This window comes from Triturus cristatus, chromosome 4_1 (assembly GCF_964204655.1).
Source record: "Triturus cristatus chromosome 4_1, aTriCri1.1, whole genome shotgun sequence".
Classification (NCBI taxonomy): Eukaryota; Metazoa; Chordata; class Amphibia; order Caudata; family Salamandridae; genus Triturus; species Triturus cristatus.
In genome coordinates this window covers 1,039,506,651-1,039,526,162 of record NC_140585.1, presented here as the reverse complement: position 1 = coordinate 1,039,526,162, position 19,512 = coordinate 1,039,506,651, and the positions used below count along the sequence as shown (strand labels likewise).

At 45.2% G+C, this 19,512-nt stretch overlaps 2 protein-coding genes across 12 annotated transcripts in view; both read right to left on the bottom strand.

Moving 5' to 3' along the window:
- The window catches only part of TMEM60 (transmembrane protein 60), a 206,412-nt gene that overhangs the window by 26,745 nt on the left and 160,155 nt on the right, over positions 1 to 19,512 (bottom strand). Inside the window, exon 1 of one of the 11 annotated variants that reach the window (XM_085654002.1) lies at positions 10,687 to 10,817. The exons of the other annotated variants lie outside the window; for them this stretch is intronic. The gene's annotated coding sequence lies outside the window, so the exon portion shown is untranslated. Of the gene's footprint in view, positions 1 to 10,686; positions 10,818 to 19,512 lie in introns of those variants that run through there. 11 annotated transcript variants of the gene reach the window in all.
- The window catches only part of LOC146856020 (uncharacterized), a 58,255-nt gene that overhangs the window by 8,023 nt on the left and 30,720 nt on the right, over positions 1 to 19,512 (bottom strand). The window contains exon 2 of the mRNA XM_085651197.1: positions 7,797 to 7,898. Within this exon, the coding sequence (XP_085507323.1) occupies positions 7,797 to 7,898 (102 nt within the window). The remainder of the gene's footprint in view (positions 1 to 7,796; positions 7,899 to 19,512) is intronic.

The window sequence follows — 19,512 nt, the reverse complement described above, 5'->3', positions numbered from 1 at the left end:
GTGAATTCAGCAATCTATTTCACAGTTTTGTTCAAATAGGTTTTTTGCATCCGTGATCAGACTGGATTATTGATTTGTTTTTCTAAGTCTGCTATTTTCTCTAGTAGGTTTTTTGAGTGCTCGAAGGTTGTGACAATTCCCAGCACCATCCAGTGTTGTGAGCTGGTAGTGCAGATATGACTGAAGCAATGTTGATATTTTTTATCATCTGTGAATACTCCTGAAATATTGCTCACTTGCAAGCCCCGTGGGATGTGTCAGATTTTAGATATGCAATAAGCATACGAATCATAGCGTGTTATTTAGTATATTTCTTTTTACATTTCTTAAGCTGTTCTGTCAAGCTGGCAGGTTGTACTGCTTCAATTGTATCGGAACAAAAAGAAGACCTTCCAGTATTTTTCTAATATATTCATGCATGTACATGAGAGTATATTCTGTCATGCTAATGAGAATGGAGACTCGTGAATGGGGAGGGGAATAGGGGGGGGGGGATCTATTGGTAAAGTAGGGATGCCCACTATTATTTTGTAGGAGGAATCTCAACATCCCTTGCAATCGAGCGATTGCACATACATTATTTTATCTAAAGCAGGAAACAGCCAATGATACTTGGGGACCAACTGTAGTTAAGGCTATAAGGAACAATGGTCTCACAATAATGCACAGAAATTCTTCAATGAGTTATTTAAAGAATAGTTTATTTAAATAAAGAACCAGCAAGCCCGTAATTGTGAAGTGTCGGAATAATTGGGTATCAGCTGTTTCTTGATGACACACATTGATCCTTGCGTTAGCAAAATCAGCAAGTCTGTAATTGTGAAGTGTTAGAATTGGGTGTCATGTCGTTCCTTGATCGGCACATTGTTTGTTGCATTACCAATAGGTATGTTGTTGTTGAGTTCCCCTAAAGATTTTTCATCATAATAGGCTTTGCAGTCACATGCTATAATTCTAACTCTTGTATAGAGCCACTGGGTGTCCCCTTGACTGGATGATTGGACATTTGGTAGGAATAGATCATGGTGTAGCCATTTGAATTGGGTAATTGGATATTCTTTCTTATGCATGTGATTTTTACCGTAAAGTCTGATCTGGCGGGAGCCAATATTGGTATAGAGTGCTGCATATTTATACTCTACTCTCACAGGCTATCCTGGTACAAAGCATGACCAGGTCAACCCTGCGTAGCACTCATTAACTTTGGCCCTTTCGGAAGGTAACATTGCAAAACCACCACACAAAACCTTCCACGTGTTAGCCACGACTGAGTCACTTTTGTCCACAGAACAAAAATGTTATACTTACCTAAGTGACCAAATTCATTTCTCTTTTCCTTTCCTTTCTCTCCCCTTCCCCTTATTTTTCATACAGGTTTTATTAAGTGGTTTTCACATTGATTTATGTATACAAGCAAACACTGTATTGTCCTGATGATGATTCCATATGTGTAGTGGATTGAAACGTCAAATGAATCAGTCTGACCAGCGTGATTATGCAAAATGGTTCCTTGGGTGCAGTAGCGTTGTCTAACAGAAATGTGACGCTTGATTTTGTATAACTCTTACTGTCACAAAAGAAAACCTTTCCTTGCCTGTTTTTTAGGTAGCACCTCTTTAGTTGCGCACTGTTGGACCTAGGTCCGGGGGGTAGCTTGGCTCAAGTTAACAGGCATACCTCTCAACATAGCGTCTCGTGCGTGCATCCTACTCAGTCCGCAATCTAGCGCAGCACTACTAAAAAAAAAGACACTACACTGTTTAATGTTAAGGATTACCAGGAGTCTTTATCCTTTCTTTTTTTTTTTAACTGTGGTAAAACAACCTCATTTCTCTGAATGAAACATTACAATACATTTAGTTTGATATTCATTGCCCCAATGTAGCATTCATCTTCACCCCACCATTGTTGCCCAACCCCAACTCTATGCTCTTGGAGCGTCAATTTAATTCCACCTAGACACGCTTCTCAAAGCATTTACATTCCCCGGTACATCAGATGGTTCACAGTCTATACAACATTCTACTGAACCGGGCTCCCTTAACTATCCTTTCTGGACCTTAAGGTTGTCCTCTACTCAATGACTACTACAGTTGGCAGTAAATGCAAGGTTCACTTTGTTCACGGTCTTTAGCAGATGACCTCTAGGCACTATAGCAACTTATTTCATCACCCGCTAACAAGGCATACATTATCGGCCTTTCCATCACCCTGGCAACTGGCGGTTTACAATTATTCCCAACATTTCATTTCCACAATACCTAGGCGTTACTCGCATAGATGTCTCTGTTGTCTATCCGGGAACTTTGCGTGTGAGAGATTACAGGGGTCAATCACGACAATGACTGAACTTAACTACGTGTTACTCTGGACTCTCTCTTTCTTCCCCCTTCCCTCCTCACTCATTGCCCAGCTTACTGTTCAGTCCCGGTGTCCTCTGTTCTCGGAGTCCAGCCGGAATTGGAGTTGAGTTCTTACGTTGTGAGAGTCGGGCCTCACGCCGATGAAGTGATCGCTCCCCACGGAGATGAGAATCAGGTAATTTCCACCAATCCCCACCCCCGATGAGTAACCTAATGGGAGTTCCCCTCCGGGAAGGTGATCCACACTCGAGCGCTCTCCACAATACCGGCTTTCCCCCTCTGCGGCCTCTTGTCAGCCGGACACTGTGTCGATACAAACCGGGGACCTGGAAGTTGCCTGCTCACCGCCTTCCGACGCAGGCTGGGGGCGCGGTTTTCCACAACTTTACGGAAAGGGAAGGGCGGCGCTTCAGCCCCTTTCCATGTGATCGGAGGACGGCGGCCTCCGGGTCAGTCACGCCCCCTTCCTTCCTGGCGTAACTCTCCTCAGACGATCGGCGGTGTCGCTGGCTCCCAGCCCCTCACCCCTTCAGCACTCGGGACATCAGCGAGCCCTCCCAGTGGATAACTGGCCACTTGCCGATCACTGGGTGGTGGCGGGGTCCATACCAGGTAGGAACTTGGCCAAGTAGTACAACGGGAAGGAGTAGGGGAGAGGGGGGGGGGGGGGGGGGGAGGCTGTACTAGACGCCACCGGGAGCTCTCCGGTGCAGTTGTCTGGAATGTCACGGCCCTTCTAGCTACAGGTGCGAACCTCTCCTCCTTGATTAGGGATGAAGGGGCATTGCCATGGCCAGTCTACTTCTTCCGCTTCAACCACGAAGGTATGCGGGATGGAATGATCCCAGCCAGCAATCCTGGGTCTCCTTGGGGGATTCTGGCCAATTGTGAGAACCCCAGTAACGCTGCTCAACCAGATCACTGACTGCGCTCAGGGACCGGTCGCAAGGTTAGGGATGATGTCACTAGGATTGGGAATTTGTGCAGATCCGCAGATCAGTCCGTTTCCTCCCAAGTACAACCACCTCCTCACACAGGCGCCTTACTCCTGATTACCACGCAGTCTCTTCTCACCTAAAATGGCTGCCCTCCTGTCACCCCTATATATCACCTTGGGTCGGACTTGCCAGATGGACCCGGAAGGTTCCGGAACCTCTCATGACAGTCATGGCCCAGGTGCTGAGGTGACAGTTGGAGCCACCATTTTGTGGATTTCACCTACCTCATCTATTTTCCTCAGAGGAGCACCTTGCGCCTTTCCCTCAGGTAGTGAGGGTGAGGCGCCCAGACCCTCTACATTAGCACCTAAAAAGTTTGGTAGACAGAAAAAAAAAAATGAGAAGGGGACAAGGGACAAAAATAATAAAAATGAGGAGGAAACTGCCAAAGGGCTGACCGGTCTAACACGCACCGTAGGTGTACATACTCCTACAAACCCAATTTTAAGTAAACTATTCTTTAAATAACTCACTGAAGAACTTTCCTTGGAATTATTGTTGTGTACCCAGAGTATTATTGCATCATATCCATTGCTTACGTATTCTTGTTCCAGCTTGCCTTAATGATCCTTGGTCTCTAGGTATCCTTGGGTTTCCCTTGTTTAGTTGAAATTATATTTAACTCTGTAGTGACCCACTGTTGGGATTCCGAAGTACCAACTGCAGCAACAACAAGGTGATTGATGGAATGCTTAAATTAATCTCAGCTACTGGCAATAGCTTGCGCCACATTCCAGTCTGTTTTTCATCCTCCATGCAACTCTAGACAAAGGTCTGCTTTTTGCAAAGCAGTACCGACCCTTCTCCTCACGGGACATTCCGTCCCTAACTGCCAAGCGAGATATCCTTCAGAACGGACAACATGCAACCCCAGACCAGTTTCAACCTACTTATGTCGAATCTATGACAGTATTCCGCAGCCTTTTTCCCCCGCAGGGAATCACAACGCGGTTGTTACAACGACCGCGTTGTGATTCCGCATAACATTACTCCGCAAGTCGGAAGAATGACTTGCGGAGGGGGGGGGGCGCTGGATATTGGAATAGTATAATTTACTATTCCAACTCCAGTCTGTGCGGACACTAGGGAAGGTGTTGGATTTTAAATCCAACACCCCCTCTCCGCAACTCGTTGTTCCGACTTGCGGAGTAATGGGATGCGGAATCACAACGTGGTCGTTCTAACGGCCGCGTTGTGATTCCCTGCATTGAAAAAGTTGTGGGGTAAACGTTGTTTACCACTTATGTCTCATTGAGGTATAGCTTGAGTCCTAGGACAATGATGACAGAACCCACATCTGGGCATTCTCTTAGGGCATCAACAGAAAGGTGATGGATGGAATGCTTATATTAATCTCAGAAGGGTGTGGCCAAGCCCACCAAGATGACAGATGTCAGCTGCCTCTCGTCCAGTACCCAGACTTCCACCAGTGGCCACCGGCTACACCTGGAGACCAGCTACCTGCTCCTGCTGCCTGGGGCAGCACCATCCGGCCCGCCACGATGAGATGGCCATTGTGCCGCAGACCCGAAAGCTGTGGCACTGCATGGGTTGCGGTTGCTGCCTACTGCAACCTGCCCTCAACCATTCATCCCTGCACACCCTTGGTGGTCTCGCCAATCAACGACTGCTCTCGAGGGCCAGAACACACATCATTTTATCATGCCTGTGGGCGACTGCAGGCCTTCGTGACCAAGTGAGGGCGTTCACACAGGTGGGTGCCTTCCTGTGATCCCCCAAGGGAGGGGCCTAGAAGACTAGACTTACCCCCACCTCTGACTCCATCACCGGTCGGGGACCTCAGGAGGGACATAGACCCATGCTGCACAGACCTGCACAGGCTGCACTCTCCTGCCTGAGCTAGACACTGTACATAGGAAATGCTAAAGGAGGGAGGCATCCGCCGGATAACCTGCCAGACAGCCAGTCGCAACAGGTCACTAGGGTCCTACTCCTCAAACTGTTTCAGGAACTCCAAGACCATCTTAAGTGTCCTACAACTAGATCTTTGCACCGTCTAGAGGGATATCGACAACTTCGGGGAGAGAGTGGCCCAAACCAAGACCTCCATCGACAAACTCAATGAAGAAGGGGAGGTCACCGGATAACATCTCATCCAGCTGGAGGCTCGGTTCTCCCTCCTCCAGGAGAAATGCGAGGACTTGGGGAACAGGTCACGCCACTACAATATCTGCATCGGGGGTGGGGGCAACTACAGTTCTGAATGTGAAGCGCTCCAAACACCTCTTTTACTCTACGCTGTCCTGGAGCGCTCCACAGGGGACCACATTTTGATGAACAGAGCTCACAGAGTGGTTCCCCTCTCCCAAGCAGGCAAGTGCACACTAGATGTCCTGGCCTGCATCCACCAATTTACCGACAAGGAGTTGATCATGTTCAAGGCGTGGCAGGATGGCATTATCTCATTCAACAGAGCCAGCTAGCTCCTCCTTTCCCAGGCCACGCGCCCTCAGACCTCCAACTGATTTCCTCATCGATCATAACACCAAATTTCGTTGGGTCCACCCGTTCCATCTCCTCTTTACCTGGGATGGCCAGGCCCACCCTCAGACAACCCTAGCAGAGGCAAAGCTCGTCCTGGGGATAACATTAGGGTCAATGGAGTTGGTGGCACCTGCAGGTTGGGTGAAACCCCGGACATCAGCCTCTGGGTGACAAACAGTCTCCGGCTGAGAGGGTTGTTGGAGGGGACAGCTTCAATCTAGCCCTATCAAAAAAGAATTAAGCAGTTTCTGGCTCCTGTCACCATCAAGCCACTGAACCCTTTTTTCCTGTTCCACTCCTGACCGTGATATGGCCCGATGGACCTTCACAGGATTAGAATTCTACACTTCGTAACCTTATTCTTCTTTGTTCTGTAGGCTAAATGTATATTTGTAGTTACCGGTTAGGGTTTGAGAGGGAATGGAGGGTGGTTTACACCGAAGTCTCTGGCCGCCCCAATAACCCCGTAGTCCTCCATAGGGAACTCCTCAGCCACCACTAGCCTCCTCACTCTACGGGTAGTCACATATAATGTCAGGGGTCTTAATAACCTCTCTAAACGGCCCGCCATTCTGGGAGAGCTCCGGAACAGGGACACGACTTTACCTGGGTACTTGCATCACCTCGTTGTTTTTGTTGGACTTCTGACATAGGCATTGCTAGAGATCATGGATTTTGTGTCTCAAAGTGAACTTTAGGAACTACCGGGACCAACTGAAGGATGAATTCTGGTAACATCCCCTTCATAGAATGTGTAGTCTTCCACATAACACTGTGGTGAATCACCTTTTCTTATGAGAACTTCAGGCCAAGAACTCTCTCATGAAGCAGAAGTAATACTATCTTTTGAGCATGAAGCATGGTATCCTGCCAGAACTGCACCATTCCTTTTCAGGTCTGACATGAGAGTGCACCCATCTTTAAGCCATAGTGCTACCAATTCTTTAAAATACACATTGAGTGGGCTTTGGCTTTACCCAGAGGAATATTACTCACAATCATCTTGCTATTGACTGTTTGGCATCTCATTTCACCTTTTAGGAAACACTTCCACTGGAAGGCATAAGGAATTATTTTATATGTGCAAGTACACTCAAACCACGTTTTTTGTCACAGCCAATTCTTTATTTTCTATATGCATTCTATACAGAATACAATCCTTTTTCTCAGCATTGGCCAATGCCAATGGGTAGACTTTAATGTGTTAAACAGCCATGCATGGAAACAGCATTAGGAAATGCCTATGTTTACATAGACTGGTATATTAAACCACCACCTGTAGGCTTTTCCAATGAGTGTTTATGTTTGGGGGTGCGGATTAGTCAGTAGTACAAGGAAGAAATACCATTCACAACCTAGAAAATATTGACTGGCTAGCAATACAGCAAATTAATGAATTAGCAAGGGCTACATGTAGGCCTGAACACTAGCCTTGTACGGTCTGTGCTAGCCTACCACTACAAAAATGCTACACTGGAAGTACATTTTCCAGATTGGGATGTGGATGCAGGCATCTCACTGCTGTACACCAATCATCTCCCTCCAATGGGAAGGCTACGATTTGGGCTAACGTAGTACCAATCTTAAATTTTGAACGAGCAAGAGGAAGATGTTCAGCTGTGCACAGGTCATATACTGTCTGTCTTTTTCATAGCTGACGTATCCAGGAGTAGAGCCCTTAGTAACAGTACACCAGGACCAGCTAAATGATATGCTGAATTAGGGGTTTACTTGATGCGTCACAAACTGATAGTAGGAATGTACCTCGCATCTAGATTGTGTTGTGAAGGTAAGCTTTGATAGGGAGAATATGAAACGGTGGATTTTCTCCATTTTAAAACATTCAAAATTAGCATTGGATCACTAATGCATTAAAGAGCTGGAGCAGATATTACTACAAAACACAGAGGTGGCACATAAAACCACCAACCTCCAATAACAATGTTTTTGGGAAGAGATTTAATCGTCAACATTTTTGTGGCAGACTTTTTCAAATGATTGATCTCTTTGTTGGCATACGCCTCTGAAAACCCTGCAGAAAACAAAACAAAAAAGTGATGGATGGGTTGCTTTTATTAATCTTAGCCACTGGTAATTTCTATGAGCCGCAATCCAGTCCATCATAAACTCTGCACCACAAAGTAAACCTCATGCTTTATCCAGCTGGGGTACAGCGAAACATTCCCGTAATTACTCAAGTCTCCTTCAAAGAAGTTCTTTAGGCGTTTACATCTGCTACTTAAGCTGGCAAACTAATGAAAAAAACTACTGCAATTACTTCTATACTGGCCTCGTGCTGAAAACTATCTATCTCCGTCATGCTCATAGTTGCTGCATAATGCAGTGATTGACGTTTTGTCATTAATCTATTCTTCATGCCTGATCAGAATCAAGGGAGTAATCAGGTTCTTCTTAAGGCCATGTAATTGCTGCCAAATGGAACTGCATCTCGGGAGATTCTTTTGTATATTTTTCAGGGCATGTTAAAGATTTAAACCTCGGCAATGATAAATATAATTAAAATGCAAAATGGAGGACAGGTGTCAGAATGATCACTTAATTGGGTATGTTTGTTATGAACCTCGCTTTCTTCATAGGGATTTGAAATAGACATTTAAAGGCGCCCCCTTATCGGTCACGTGACTAATGCACAGAATGATTGCTAATAAGGTTTTGCTTTCTTTTCCCTACGGCCTGGGGGGTGCCTTTCTGAATTTTCTCAAGTTGCTCTACACGTGTCCCACGGCCAGAGTTAAGACTATGTCTCGGGGCGTGTCTCCATAGAACGTGATACGAGACAAGGCTGCTCGCTTTCCCCCTAGTTATTTGCGCTCGCCATTGGCGGAGGCACTTCGCTCTACGCAAGATGAATGGGGAATACCAATGGGGGACGGTATGCAGGCAGTCTCCTTATATGCAGACGACCTACTGATCTACCTTAGGGACATGGGGCAGGGGCATGGAGCGATTGAGGCCAAACTCCTTGAGTTCGCTTTAGTGTCAGGATTGAGGGTGTACTGGGAAAAGTCGTGCTTATATGCATTCGCAGAATCTACCCCCGATCCACACCTGGCCATCAATGACAGAGGTGTCCACTGGCAGACCGAGGCGTTTCAGTGTCTGGGGATCCTGATAAATAGAGACTCACAGGACCTTCTTGAGGGGAACCTGACCAGAGCTGTTACTGCAACAAGAGTGCAGATGTCTTTCTGGTCTACCTTGTAGCTGGCAGTCATGGGCAGGATTGCGCTACTAAAACTGGTGTTACTGCTGCGCCTCCTTTACTATTTCACAAACCTGCCATTACACCGGAGACCACCGCTCTTTAAAACTCTGGAATCAGACATGCGGCGATTCATATGGCATGGGACGCTAAGCAGAGTGTCACTAGCTAAAATGTACCCGCCTACCAACCAAGGTGGACTCTCACTGCCAAATCTGGAACAATATTACTTAGCGGCGCATCTCCAATGGGTGGCATGTTGGATTAGCGCAAGCCAGCTGATGTACACAGCAACACAGGAGTCTCAGCTCACACATACTCAGATCCTGGTAGGGGTGGCCTATCAATGTTACCTGCGCAGTCTTAACATTAAGCGCCATGTCACACCATATGCGGCATCACTCCTGATACTGGGTACCCTCAGAAGACTCCAGGCAATAACCAACGAAGAGCTTGCGCACTGGGAAGACGCTGACTGACCTATATAACGATCGACTGCTCCTCCCGTTTGCAGAACTAGCTGAGGACTCGGAACTGCCACAGGGTCACTTCCTTCTACATGCGACAATAGTTCATTCACTTAGCGCACTGTGGGGCAATATAACGCAGGAACCTGCCACCCGCTTAACTATGCAGTATTTGCATGAGCTGGGCACAGGCTGGCATTTAACCAAGTGGTTTGCGGAATCTCTCCCAACGCACACGGCACCGCAGCTGCTCTCCCTCAGAGCTCGTTTGGACGTGGACCTGCAGTGGCCCACCACGGACCAGGAGTGGGAAAATATTCGAGAAGCCGGTTCAAATACCTCTGAACGTTCGATTCCGGCTCATTCAATATTATATCATTCACAGCGCTTATTTAACACCGTAACATATAAATAGGTATTTTGATCGCATGGATGCCAAATGTGCGAGATGCGACAAAGCAGGCGCAGACCTAATACACATGTTGTGGTCATGCGCTGCCTTTCAAACATACTGGGGCGCGGTCACCAGTTGCTTAGCTCAGCGCACAGAACGGGAGCTGGACTGGACGTGGGAGCAGTGTGTTTTGGGGCTGTACCCCAGATCCAAAAAACACAAAGTGACCTCCAGGTTCATAGAAATGTATAATATTACAGTGAGTGTTCCAGGTGTAGGGTACAATGTTTTGTGTTATGTTGTTGAATAAGCAAGTTAAAACAGTATGCTATGATGCTAAACCGAATAAATGCAACAAGAAACCTATAACAGACGCTACTGACCAGCATGTACAATGACAATAACTTAATCAGTTTCTGTAAGGCCATGATCTGACTTTAATTAACCACGCTGATCAAAGCAAAAAATGCACTGTAAACTGCAAATTTGTTGAAAAACAAAGTTAAACAAAAAAAGGTTTTGCTTTCTTTTATACTCCACTTCAAATGCACTGCAATACACCATGCCAACGGCAGACTGCATGCTATTCAAGTACCAGTTAACAAAACTTTTTTTTTTTTTTTTTTTTAAAGAATGAAACCTGTATGAAATTACAATATTGACTTGAATGGTTTGCTGGCATGTATCCAGCTTTAAAACTCTTATAACATAAGATTAACATGTTTTCACATCTTACATCATATCCCCCTAGAGAGTCAGTTGCAGTTGTGCATCATCTGAGTTCAAGCAAAACCACATAGATGGGACTGTGAAAACTGCACACAGCAGCCGAATAATATCTGAAGACAGTGTAATGAGTGAACCTGTAGCAAAGCATCAAGGCTGGAAGAACCGTCACTGTATCCACTTCCCCAAAAGCACTTGATCTGTCACTTTGTGCATCAAACAAGTTATCTGCCACTCACAGCCTCTGTAACATAAAATACATTAGTCCGTTCAGAAATAACACAGGAAGAGTACTATTGATTCTAAGCAATGCAGATGCGAGAAAAAGAAGACTCCTCACTTTTGGTGATAGCTTGATACAGTCGCGATTTTAGCCTAAAATTCTAATTCGTCCCAGTGCAAGGAAACAAAGTCCTTACAACGAAGCTTTGGCTACAATTAAGTAATGGTAAGAAAGCAACTGAGACGCCCTGGATTTCGAGTGAGCAGGGCATTTTCCGTTTTAGAAGACAAGTCCTACTTTTTTGAGAAATAAATATCCACATTGGGAAACAAAATATCACATTTCTAAAAAGTGAGCTTAGGAGGACATGGATTTTATTAAAATCACAGTGGCGCACTATGCCTCGCACATCTTAGAAGAACACCACTGGGGCAACACAGGTTTAATATATTTTACTATTTTGACTTGTCCTTGGGAAAAAAACACAAGACAAAAAATACAACTAAAAATTAATGTTACGCTTCCGTTCCTTCCCAAGATGCAATGTCCGTCTCCCTTATGCCTCATAATCCAATACGTTAAGTCTAAAAAGAATCTTGATAACACAGTCTATGGACAGAATAACAGTTTAAATAGCAACAAGAAATGGGTGAGGGGGTTCACATTTGCTCTATTCAACACCTCTTGTGGTTCCTAAGCAAACAAGGATTGGCATAGCCAATAGGTCTCGCCTTTGGGACCTTGTAATTGTTAAGCAAGAGTTATTGGCTTAGCCAATGTTTTTAAGCTATGTTGTAGAGCAGGGTGGCTGCTGTGCAGCATGTTGAAAAATAATAAAAAAGTTTTATAAGCATTTTGTTACCATATATATGAACAAAAAGATACTATGTACAACTGAACAACCATATTAAAAAGATCATCATAAAAAATGTCTTCCCGTTCTTTTTGTCCTTGCAATGCTGGCAAAATCTTCCTGCCTGTTCTAATGCTAGTTTGTTAACCCCTTCGGTGCCCGCCCCTTTCCCCGCCCTGTGCCGGCCGTTACATTAGCGGGCGGGGTTTGTGACGAGCTGGACTCGTCATGGGCACAGCGCCACCGCGGCCCATGACGAGTCCAGCTCGTCACGGGCACCGAAGAGGTTAAAGTTGTTTTGTTATTGAGAGGGGACATAAACAGTGCTGGTATTGAGGTGGTGCTGCACTGATGGCAGAGGTGGTGCTGTGCTGGTGCTCAGATGGTGCAGTACTGGTGCTGAGCTGGTGCTGCATTGGGGCTGAGATGGAGCTAAGATGCTGCTGAGTGATGCTTAGGTTGTGTTGCAGTGGTGCTGCTGAGTGATGCTAAGTGACGCTGACTGGTGCTGAAGTGGTGCTTCTCTAATGGGGAGTTGTTGCTGAGGTGGTGCTGCACTGATGCACTTCTGCGGTGGCGTTTCAATGGTGCTAATGTGGTGCTGTGCTGGTGATGAGTGATGCTGGGGTTATTACAAGTTCGTTTGCTGTCTCAGCCAGGAATGAAAGTGACGAAAGTAGCACGCCCACATTGGACAGGCTCAAACATTAGACAGTACAGCTATACTCCAAGTGTGCACACAATGGACAGGCTAATACTTTAGACAGCAGACCTATCCTGTATGTGTGCACGGAATGGACAGGTTTATACATTAGACAGCAGAGTTATTCCCTACATATGCACACAGGGTACATGCTATTGCCATAGGCAGCAGAGCTATCACCAACACTTGGACACAATACAAGTTCACACCTTGGACAGCAGAAGTATCTCCTACACATGCAAGCAATGTAAAGGCTGATACCTCAAGCAGCAGAGCTTATCCCTATATGTGCACATTATGTGCAGGTTGATTCCCCAGGCAACCGAGCTATCCATATATGTTCACACATGTAATGGCCTAGATAGCTCATCCCCAACAACTAGAACAGATTGTTAAAGTTGACATATTACCCAGCATAACTAGCCTATAAATGTTCACATATTTTGAGATCAGATGTTTTTATTATACAATGAAGCTATCACTACAAATGTGGACAGCTTGGTGCAGTTTGATTCAGGAGACAGCAGAACTATCCAATAAATGTGTACGAATAACGCTTTTGATAACCTGGGTGACAAAGATGATCAACAAATAAACGCAGATTGCGCAATCTGGCTCCACAGAAGAGTTGGATTATGCCTTGGATTCAAGAGACAGCAGAGCTATCACCAGATTTTTCACAGTCAATTTTATACACAGCAAAATTCAGGATATGCTTGGAAACTGCACTGACAACAGATTGTTGACCGGCTGGTCACACGGCTGAACACAGCCCGGCTCAGTACAGAGGACAGCTGCCATGAGACTGTGGATACACTATGCATACAAAACAACAAAAAGAGAGAAAGGTTATAATGGAAACTACTCCTGGTCTCCTAGAGCTAAAAACAACAAAGAAGGAGTAATTCCTAGAAAGGATTACTGTAAACTGTGGTCAAAGAAAGTAAAGCAATTCTTTTTTTTAAAAACCCTCACCCACCAACCTAGTTGCTGGCATGCTTCATCATTGGGTTCCCACCCGAGGGGCAGAGTTAAAGCGGAGTGGGTTTTCTTGTGGGGTGAGTGAAAAAGGAGAGTGATTTTAAGATTGCCTCAATAACTCCTCAAAAGTATTTAATGGTGGGGTTATAGGGCAAATTTAAAAGCAAAATAGGTGGATGTCTTCTGTGGCTTTCTTTGTCACAGACATCTGTTATAAAAAATGGTGACTAAGTCTACATGTTTCAGCCTTTGGATGCGCGGTAGCAAGGCTTTCTTCAGGACCAGTGAAAAAAAGAAATGAGTGCACACGCTAAGGTGCACTCATGGAGTGCTTCTTTACCACAAAACTTAAGGTTCAGTCAAGAACGATTTGTTCTGAAAAACAAAACAACATGATATCAAGCATACTTCATTCAGGCAATTCATGTATTCCAGAGTAGTAAACACATAGTTAGGTTTATCAGGTGCGATACAAAAGCACCACATGCTAGAATCTCCATTAATTTATTCACCCATGTTACCCAACTAGTGTTGCGGGCAACGGAGAGTCCCAATATGACTGTAGTGCCAAAGCAAAAACACACTTGCGGCATTCAATGTGTGGTTCATTTTACCGGAGTAATAGTGCCAATAGCCCAATCCTCCTTTTCGAAGAGAGAAGCTAGTCACGGTCGAATGTATGCCGCATCCGTAATTGCGGTGAAACTTTCTCTGAAAATAACCACTTGTTGTGGAATATAAATTTATCCATGTAGTGGTATTAGAGATTTAAAGTCAAAACTTCGATTAAAAGCAGTAGCGGAGAACGTTATTCAAAGCTTACGTGATTCGCAAGAATGCGATACCCCATGGACCCTGCCGGGGGGTGTTGCCTATTGCCAAACCCTAGAAAAACATACATCGAGAGTCTTTTAGCAACAACACAGACTGGTTGTGAGTAATCCTAAAGTTAGATCAGGCATTTCACTTACTACGTCAAGGTCGAGCACTAGCCTGCGGCACCTACTTAGTCCCGGTTCAAGATCCCAAAATTAAAGAGGCTGCCGGAACGGGTGTATTTGAGAAGCCGGTGTTTCTGGCTGCTTCCACGCAAGTCATCACGCAAGGGCGTGGTGATGGCAGAATGTCTCGCTCGTTCACGGGCTGGTTAACCCTTAACAACCCGGAAAGCGCGAGACTTTCATATAGATTTAGAAATGATGTTCCAGGTAGTTTCTCTTTAAGATTAACTGCTCTTGTTTCTTCATGATAAAAGGAGGAGGATGCCACGTTTAGAAAAGACTCTGGCCCAAATTGTGTGGCATGCACAAGGGCCTGGATAGTCCCAATTATTAAAACGGCTGTGAGACTATCTGAAACCATGGTCATAGAAATCCAGATATCAGAGAACCACTTCATGACTACAATCACAGCTTTAAATACAAAAAAAGGTGGATGAACTAAATAAGGAGATTAAGGAGTACAAAGACAACCTAACCCAGTCAAACATCCAAAAATTCCAAAAAGATCTGAAACATTTCTCCTACACGAAAACATACCCCTATGCCGACCCAGAGTTTAAACTACCAGCTAAAACTGACAGGAATTTGGATTTTTCTGATATCTCTGATGACAAACCCTCCACCAACAGTGGCTCGAGCGGAGGTAGTTATAAATCAAGACAGAGGTAGAAACAGACCCCACAATGGGCAACAACCCTGCCATAACTATCCAGCACCTGTGATGGGGGGGGGGGGGGGGGATTCCTAGGCCAATACAATCCACCGCCCCAACATCCTATATTTAGGTGGAACCCAGCCTTTGCGCACACACACAAAATCCTTTCCAGGCGAACACTTATAGGCCTCCTGTTTTAGGGAGGTGAAGAGGAAGGAGAAAGGGGAGCAACCAGGTACACTGGGAAGAGGATAGCCCAGTAGGGAATCTTACCACGAGCAAAATGAGGGAACCACAAGCAGGAACAAGCACTCACAGAGTGTGATAACAAACTTATCATCCCTTACTTTAACAAGCACTGAAGAGATGGTGCTAAATAAAGACTTGGGTTTTGTTCCAACTGCCCGCCTTGATAAATTCAACTTGCATTGTGAACTCTCCCATTTTTTTCAGAAAGCTTAGATTAAAGGCTTTCTTTGAAAAACAGACTCCGGCAGAACACACCATAGATACAGGCGACACTGGATTTAGATTAAAATACACATTCTGTCCCCTTCTCAACACCACACCCGTGGAAATCCTCACCTTGGAGCAGGCTGTTTTCAATTACATTGAAGACATGGAAGAACAAGCATTTGCAATGCAATAGGTCTCGCATTTGCGAGAGTTAAAGCTATTAGCATTGTAAATGACAATACCTTTTATGATTTAAAAACCAACACATAAATAAAAGGCATTGCCCTTTACAATGCCAATAGTTCAAACTCACGCAAATCAAAGATCCTGCAACACACCAGCAATACAGCTGCCCAGAATAAATCTTAATTAATCTTTTAAACTTTAAATTATCCACCAAGCAACTCACGTTGTCCAAAAACGTGTATGTGCAATGTGTGCCAAATGCAAAACAACCACAACGAACCCACAGTGACAACAAATAGGTGCAATGTCATGAATCTTTGTACGTTTCTTTACAACACAGAAATTGAGCAGATTATACTGTTCCAACGGATCAAAAGAAGTTTGCTTGTTGTTCAATAATGAACAACAATTCGAACCTGTAAAAGGGTTTCGCCAGGACAATAACGGTGTAGACACATCTCAAGGCCAGTCACCCCAAGAAACCCAATTGTCGTGTAAATGAAGAGCAATACTCACTCAGGGATGGAGTTGAACCCCTGAATGGTGGAGCACTTAAACACTGTTAAGCCACACAGTGAACAGATGGCCTGGCGGGGCAGGGACCTACAGTGGGCTTTGATATGCACCAAAATCGGAATTGAGTGGGAGAATCCCCAGCCGGCAAACACTGTGGTCTCAATCACCATCACTATCATCTGCAAATGTGCCTCTCTATAAAATCTCTTTTTGTATTCTTCCATCACTGGTTACAACCATTTCAGATGGAACAACAACATCTGATTCGGTTTACATTTAAGATAGTAGACCTTTACTGTACACGGAGAACGTTTTTGAAATTGTGAGTTTTATGGGGAATGACTTGCCCATTGGAATTTGCTTGATGCAAATACATGTGCTTAGCTGCGCTTGGCCCTTGTTATCTGCGCTAAAGATGCCAATATATTGGATTTGGCACATACCTGTCTGCGAAAAGGGATTTGATTGAACATAACCGCTGTCACACAGTAAGGCTAGTGTAGTGTTTATCCAGTAAGTATACTGAACGTCGTGGAAATCAATATACAAACTGAGTCCCAATCGGTATATTAGAATACAGACGTGATCACGCTCAGCAGACATCTGGAAACACTTAGAAATACAGAGCCGCATGCACACATAAAATACTGACTTCCCTTCACGATGGTCACGCCGAGCAGACCCCCTAATACACTGTCCCTAGTACAATACCCCTGTGTACATTCAATATAAGCCAGTATACAGACACATATTTAGTTTACTTTATGAACCGTGTGAGTACTCAGTGTACAGTCTCACATGTAGTTTACACATTCGCCTGTGTACTCTACATCGATATACAGCCAAACACACAGTATACACATCAGCCTTACATTTAACACACAGATCCGCTTGCACACTCGACACGCAGGCTCTGTGCACACTTGTTATACGGATTCCCGTGCATAAACTGCATATACTGCGTACGGTGCGCATTAACAGGAGACGCCTTCCTATTTAGTAAACATATCCTGCTTATAGATAAGTACTATGAAAATCACCATTCAAACAATGTTTGCGTGCATACATGCATATGGTGTACAAACGCAAAGATGCCTTCCTACACAGACGAAGGCGCATACTCTGCACAGGGGTCCCCAACTTGTGACAGGCAGAAAAAGAAACAGGAAAAAAAACACACACGCACAGTTCCCATCCAGGGTGTCTGCTCTCCCTTCAGAAGGAATTCCGGCAAAGACTTGGGCTGACTGCGTGCTATGAGGGGAGAGGGAGGGGAGGTGAGATCGCAGGAAGGGAATGAGCCAGACATGGCTGGGGGGGCCACGCGCGCTACATCCTGTGCCTCACGCCCTCTTGTTGTGGAATCGGCATGGAGGGGGCTGTAAGGCAGCGTCGGCTGACCAGATTGAGCAGGATCCTAGTGTGCCCGTATTAAAAGCCGAAAAAAAGTAAGGCACGCGGACGCTATTATTAAAGCGTCCCGCGCTGCAAAAATAAATATATATACATTTTGTTAACCTAACCTGCATTTAAAGGAAAAGAAAAACACACGTGCACCATTGCGAGCCACACATTTAAAAAAGAAGATGCACAGGTGCCATTATCGTCGTGCCGCGTTGTCAGAAAAAACAAGAACTAGCCCTGTGGTGGGGGAGGGACAGTTGTGAGAGGCGCCATGAGAAAACAATCTCTCGGCATGCTGTGGCAGGGGAGGGGGAGCGGACCCTTTGAAGTATGATGCCGAGGCTGTGGCTACACGTGCACGCGCCAGTGGGCTGAAGCGCTTCCCCAAACGGATTACATGGCGGCACGATGCACGTGATTGTGCGCGTGCTCGCCATGCAATCCACTTTTGGGAGCACTTTGAAATGCCCCTCTTACTAGAGTCTCGCATAGCTATTGCGTAAACGCAATAGCTAGGCGAGACCTAAAAATTTCATTTTCATAACCTGAGCAAGGAGGAATCTACAGCTCTGAGGCATTTGCAGAACAAGGACTCAATAGTGATAAAACAGGCAGATAAGGGTGGAGGAGTAGTTCTGCAGGACAAATTGCATTACCAAAAGGAGAGTCGTCGTCTGTTGGATGACCAAAAAAACTATCAGGTAATAAAATCCAACCCTACTCAGGCCCTAACAAATAAGATAAAATCCCTGGTCGACTGTGCAGAAACAAGTGGCCACATCTCTAAAAAAGAAGCTGATTTTTTGGTAACAGGGGTGGAAAGGATCCCCTATTTTTACACGCTACGAAAGATACCTAAAAATAGATCCCCCTCCCCCAGGACGGCCCATCGTCTCGGGGATCAATTCTACTAGAACCACTATCACGGTTCTGTGACTTTTTCCTTAAGCCTCTTGTACAGACCACAACAACGTACCTGAAGGACACTGCCTCCTGAATCTTCTAAAAGAAATCAATGTGGAGGGAGACTCCACCTTTCTCTTGAGTCTTGACATCGACAGTCTGTACACGAGCCTCCCCAGGATGACACAATCAAGGTCATCAGCAGGGCTCTAGCTGAGGCCACTTGGGAATATTGGACCCCTAAAGCATTTATCATCGACTGTGCAAACTGGCCCTCAAGGAGATTTTTTTTTAATGAGACTTCGATGGGCAGTGCTTTTGCCCTCAGTGTGGCAGGACTTTGTTTATGACTTCGAGAAGAAGTATATCCTCTATGCTGAGAACCACTATGGCACTCATATCACCCTCTGGAGAAGGTATACTGACGATATCCTTCTGATATGGCAAGGACTAAGATGAGCTCCAAGATATTCTGGAGTGGATCAATAGACTGGACAGGAACCTCAAATTCACCAACTCCATTGACGAGAAAGAGATGGTCTTCCTTGACATAACCATCACGAAAGAGCATGGTAGACTAGAGACCAGAACATACCACAAACCTACCTCCAAAAACAACTTACTGATTCAACAGCTTCCACTCTAGGGCTTTAAGAGAGAACTTGCTGTATGGCCAATTCCTCTGGTTGAGGAAGAATTTTAGCAAACTGGAGGAATATCAGACACAGGCGAATAAACTAAAGACCCGGGGATACCCAACAAAATACTCCAAACCTGCCAAAAAAGGGCTCAGGACTAACCACGAGATGTACTTCTGAAAGACAACCAAAGGCCCAAAAATGTAATCCCACTCAACTGTGCAACTACTTTCAGTACTATTTCGAACCAGGTTACCAAATCCATCAACAAACACTGGGGAATACTACAGAGGGTAACATGAAGTGAGAAAACCCAC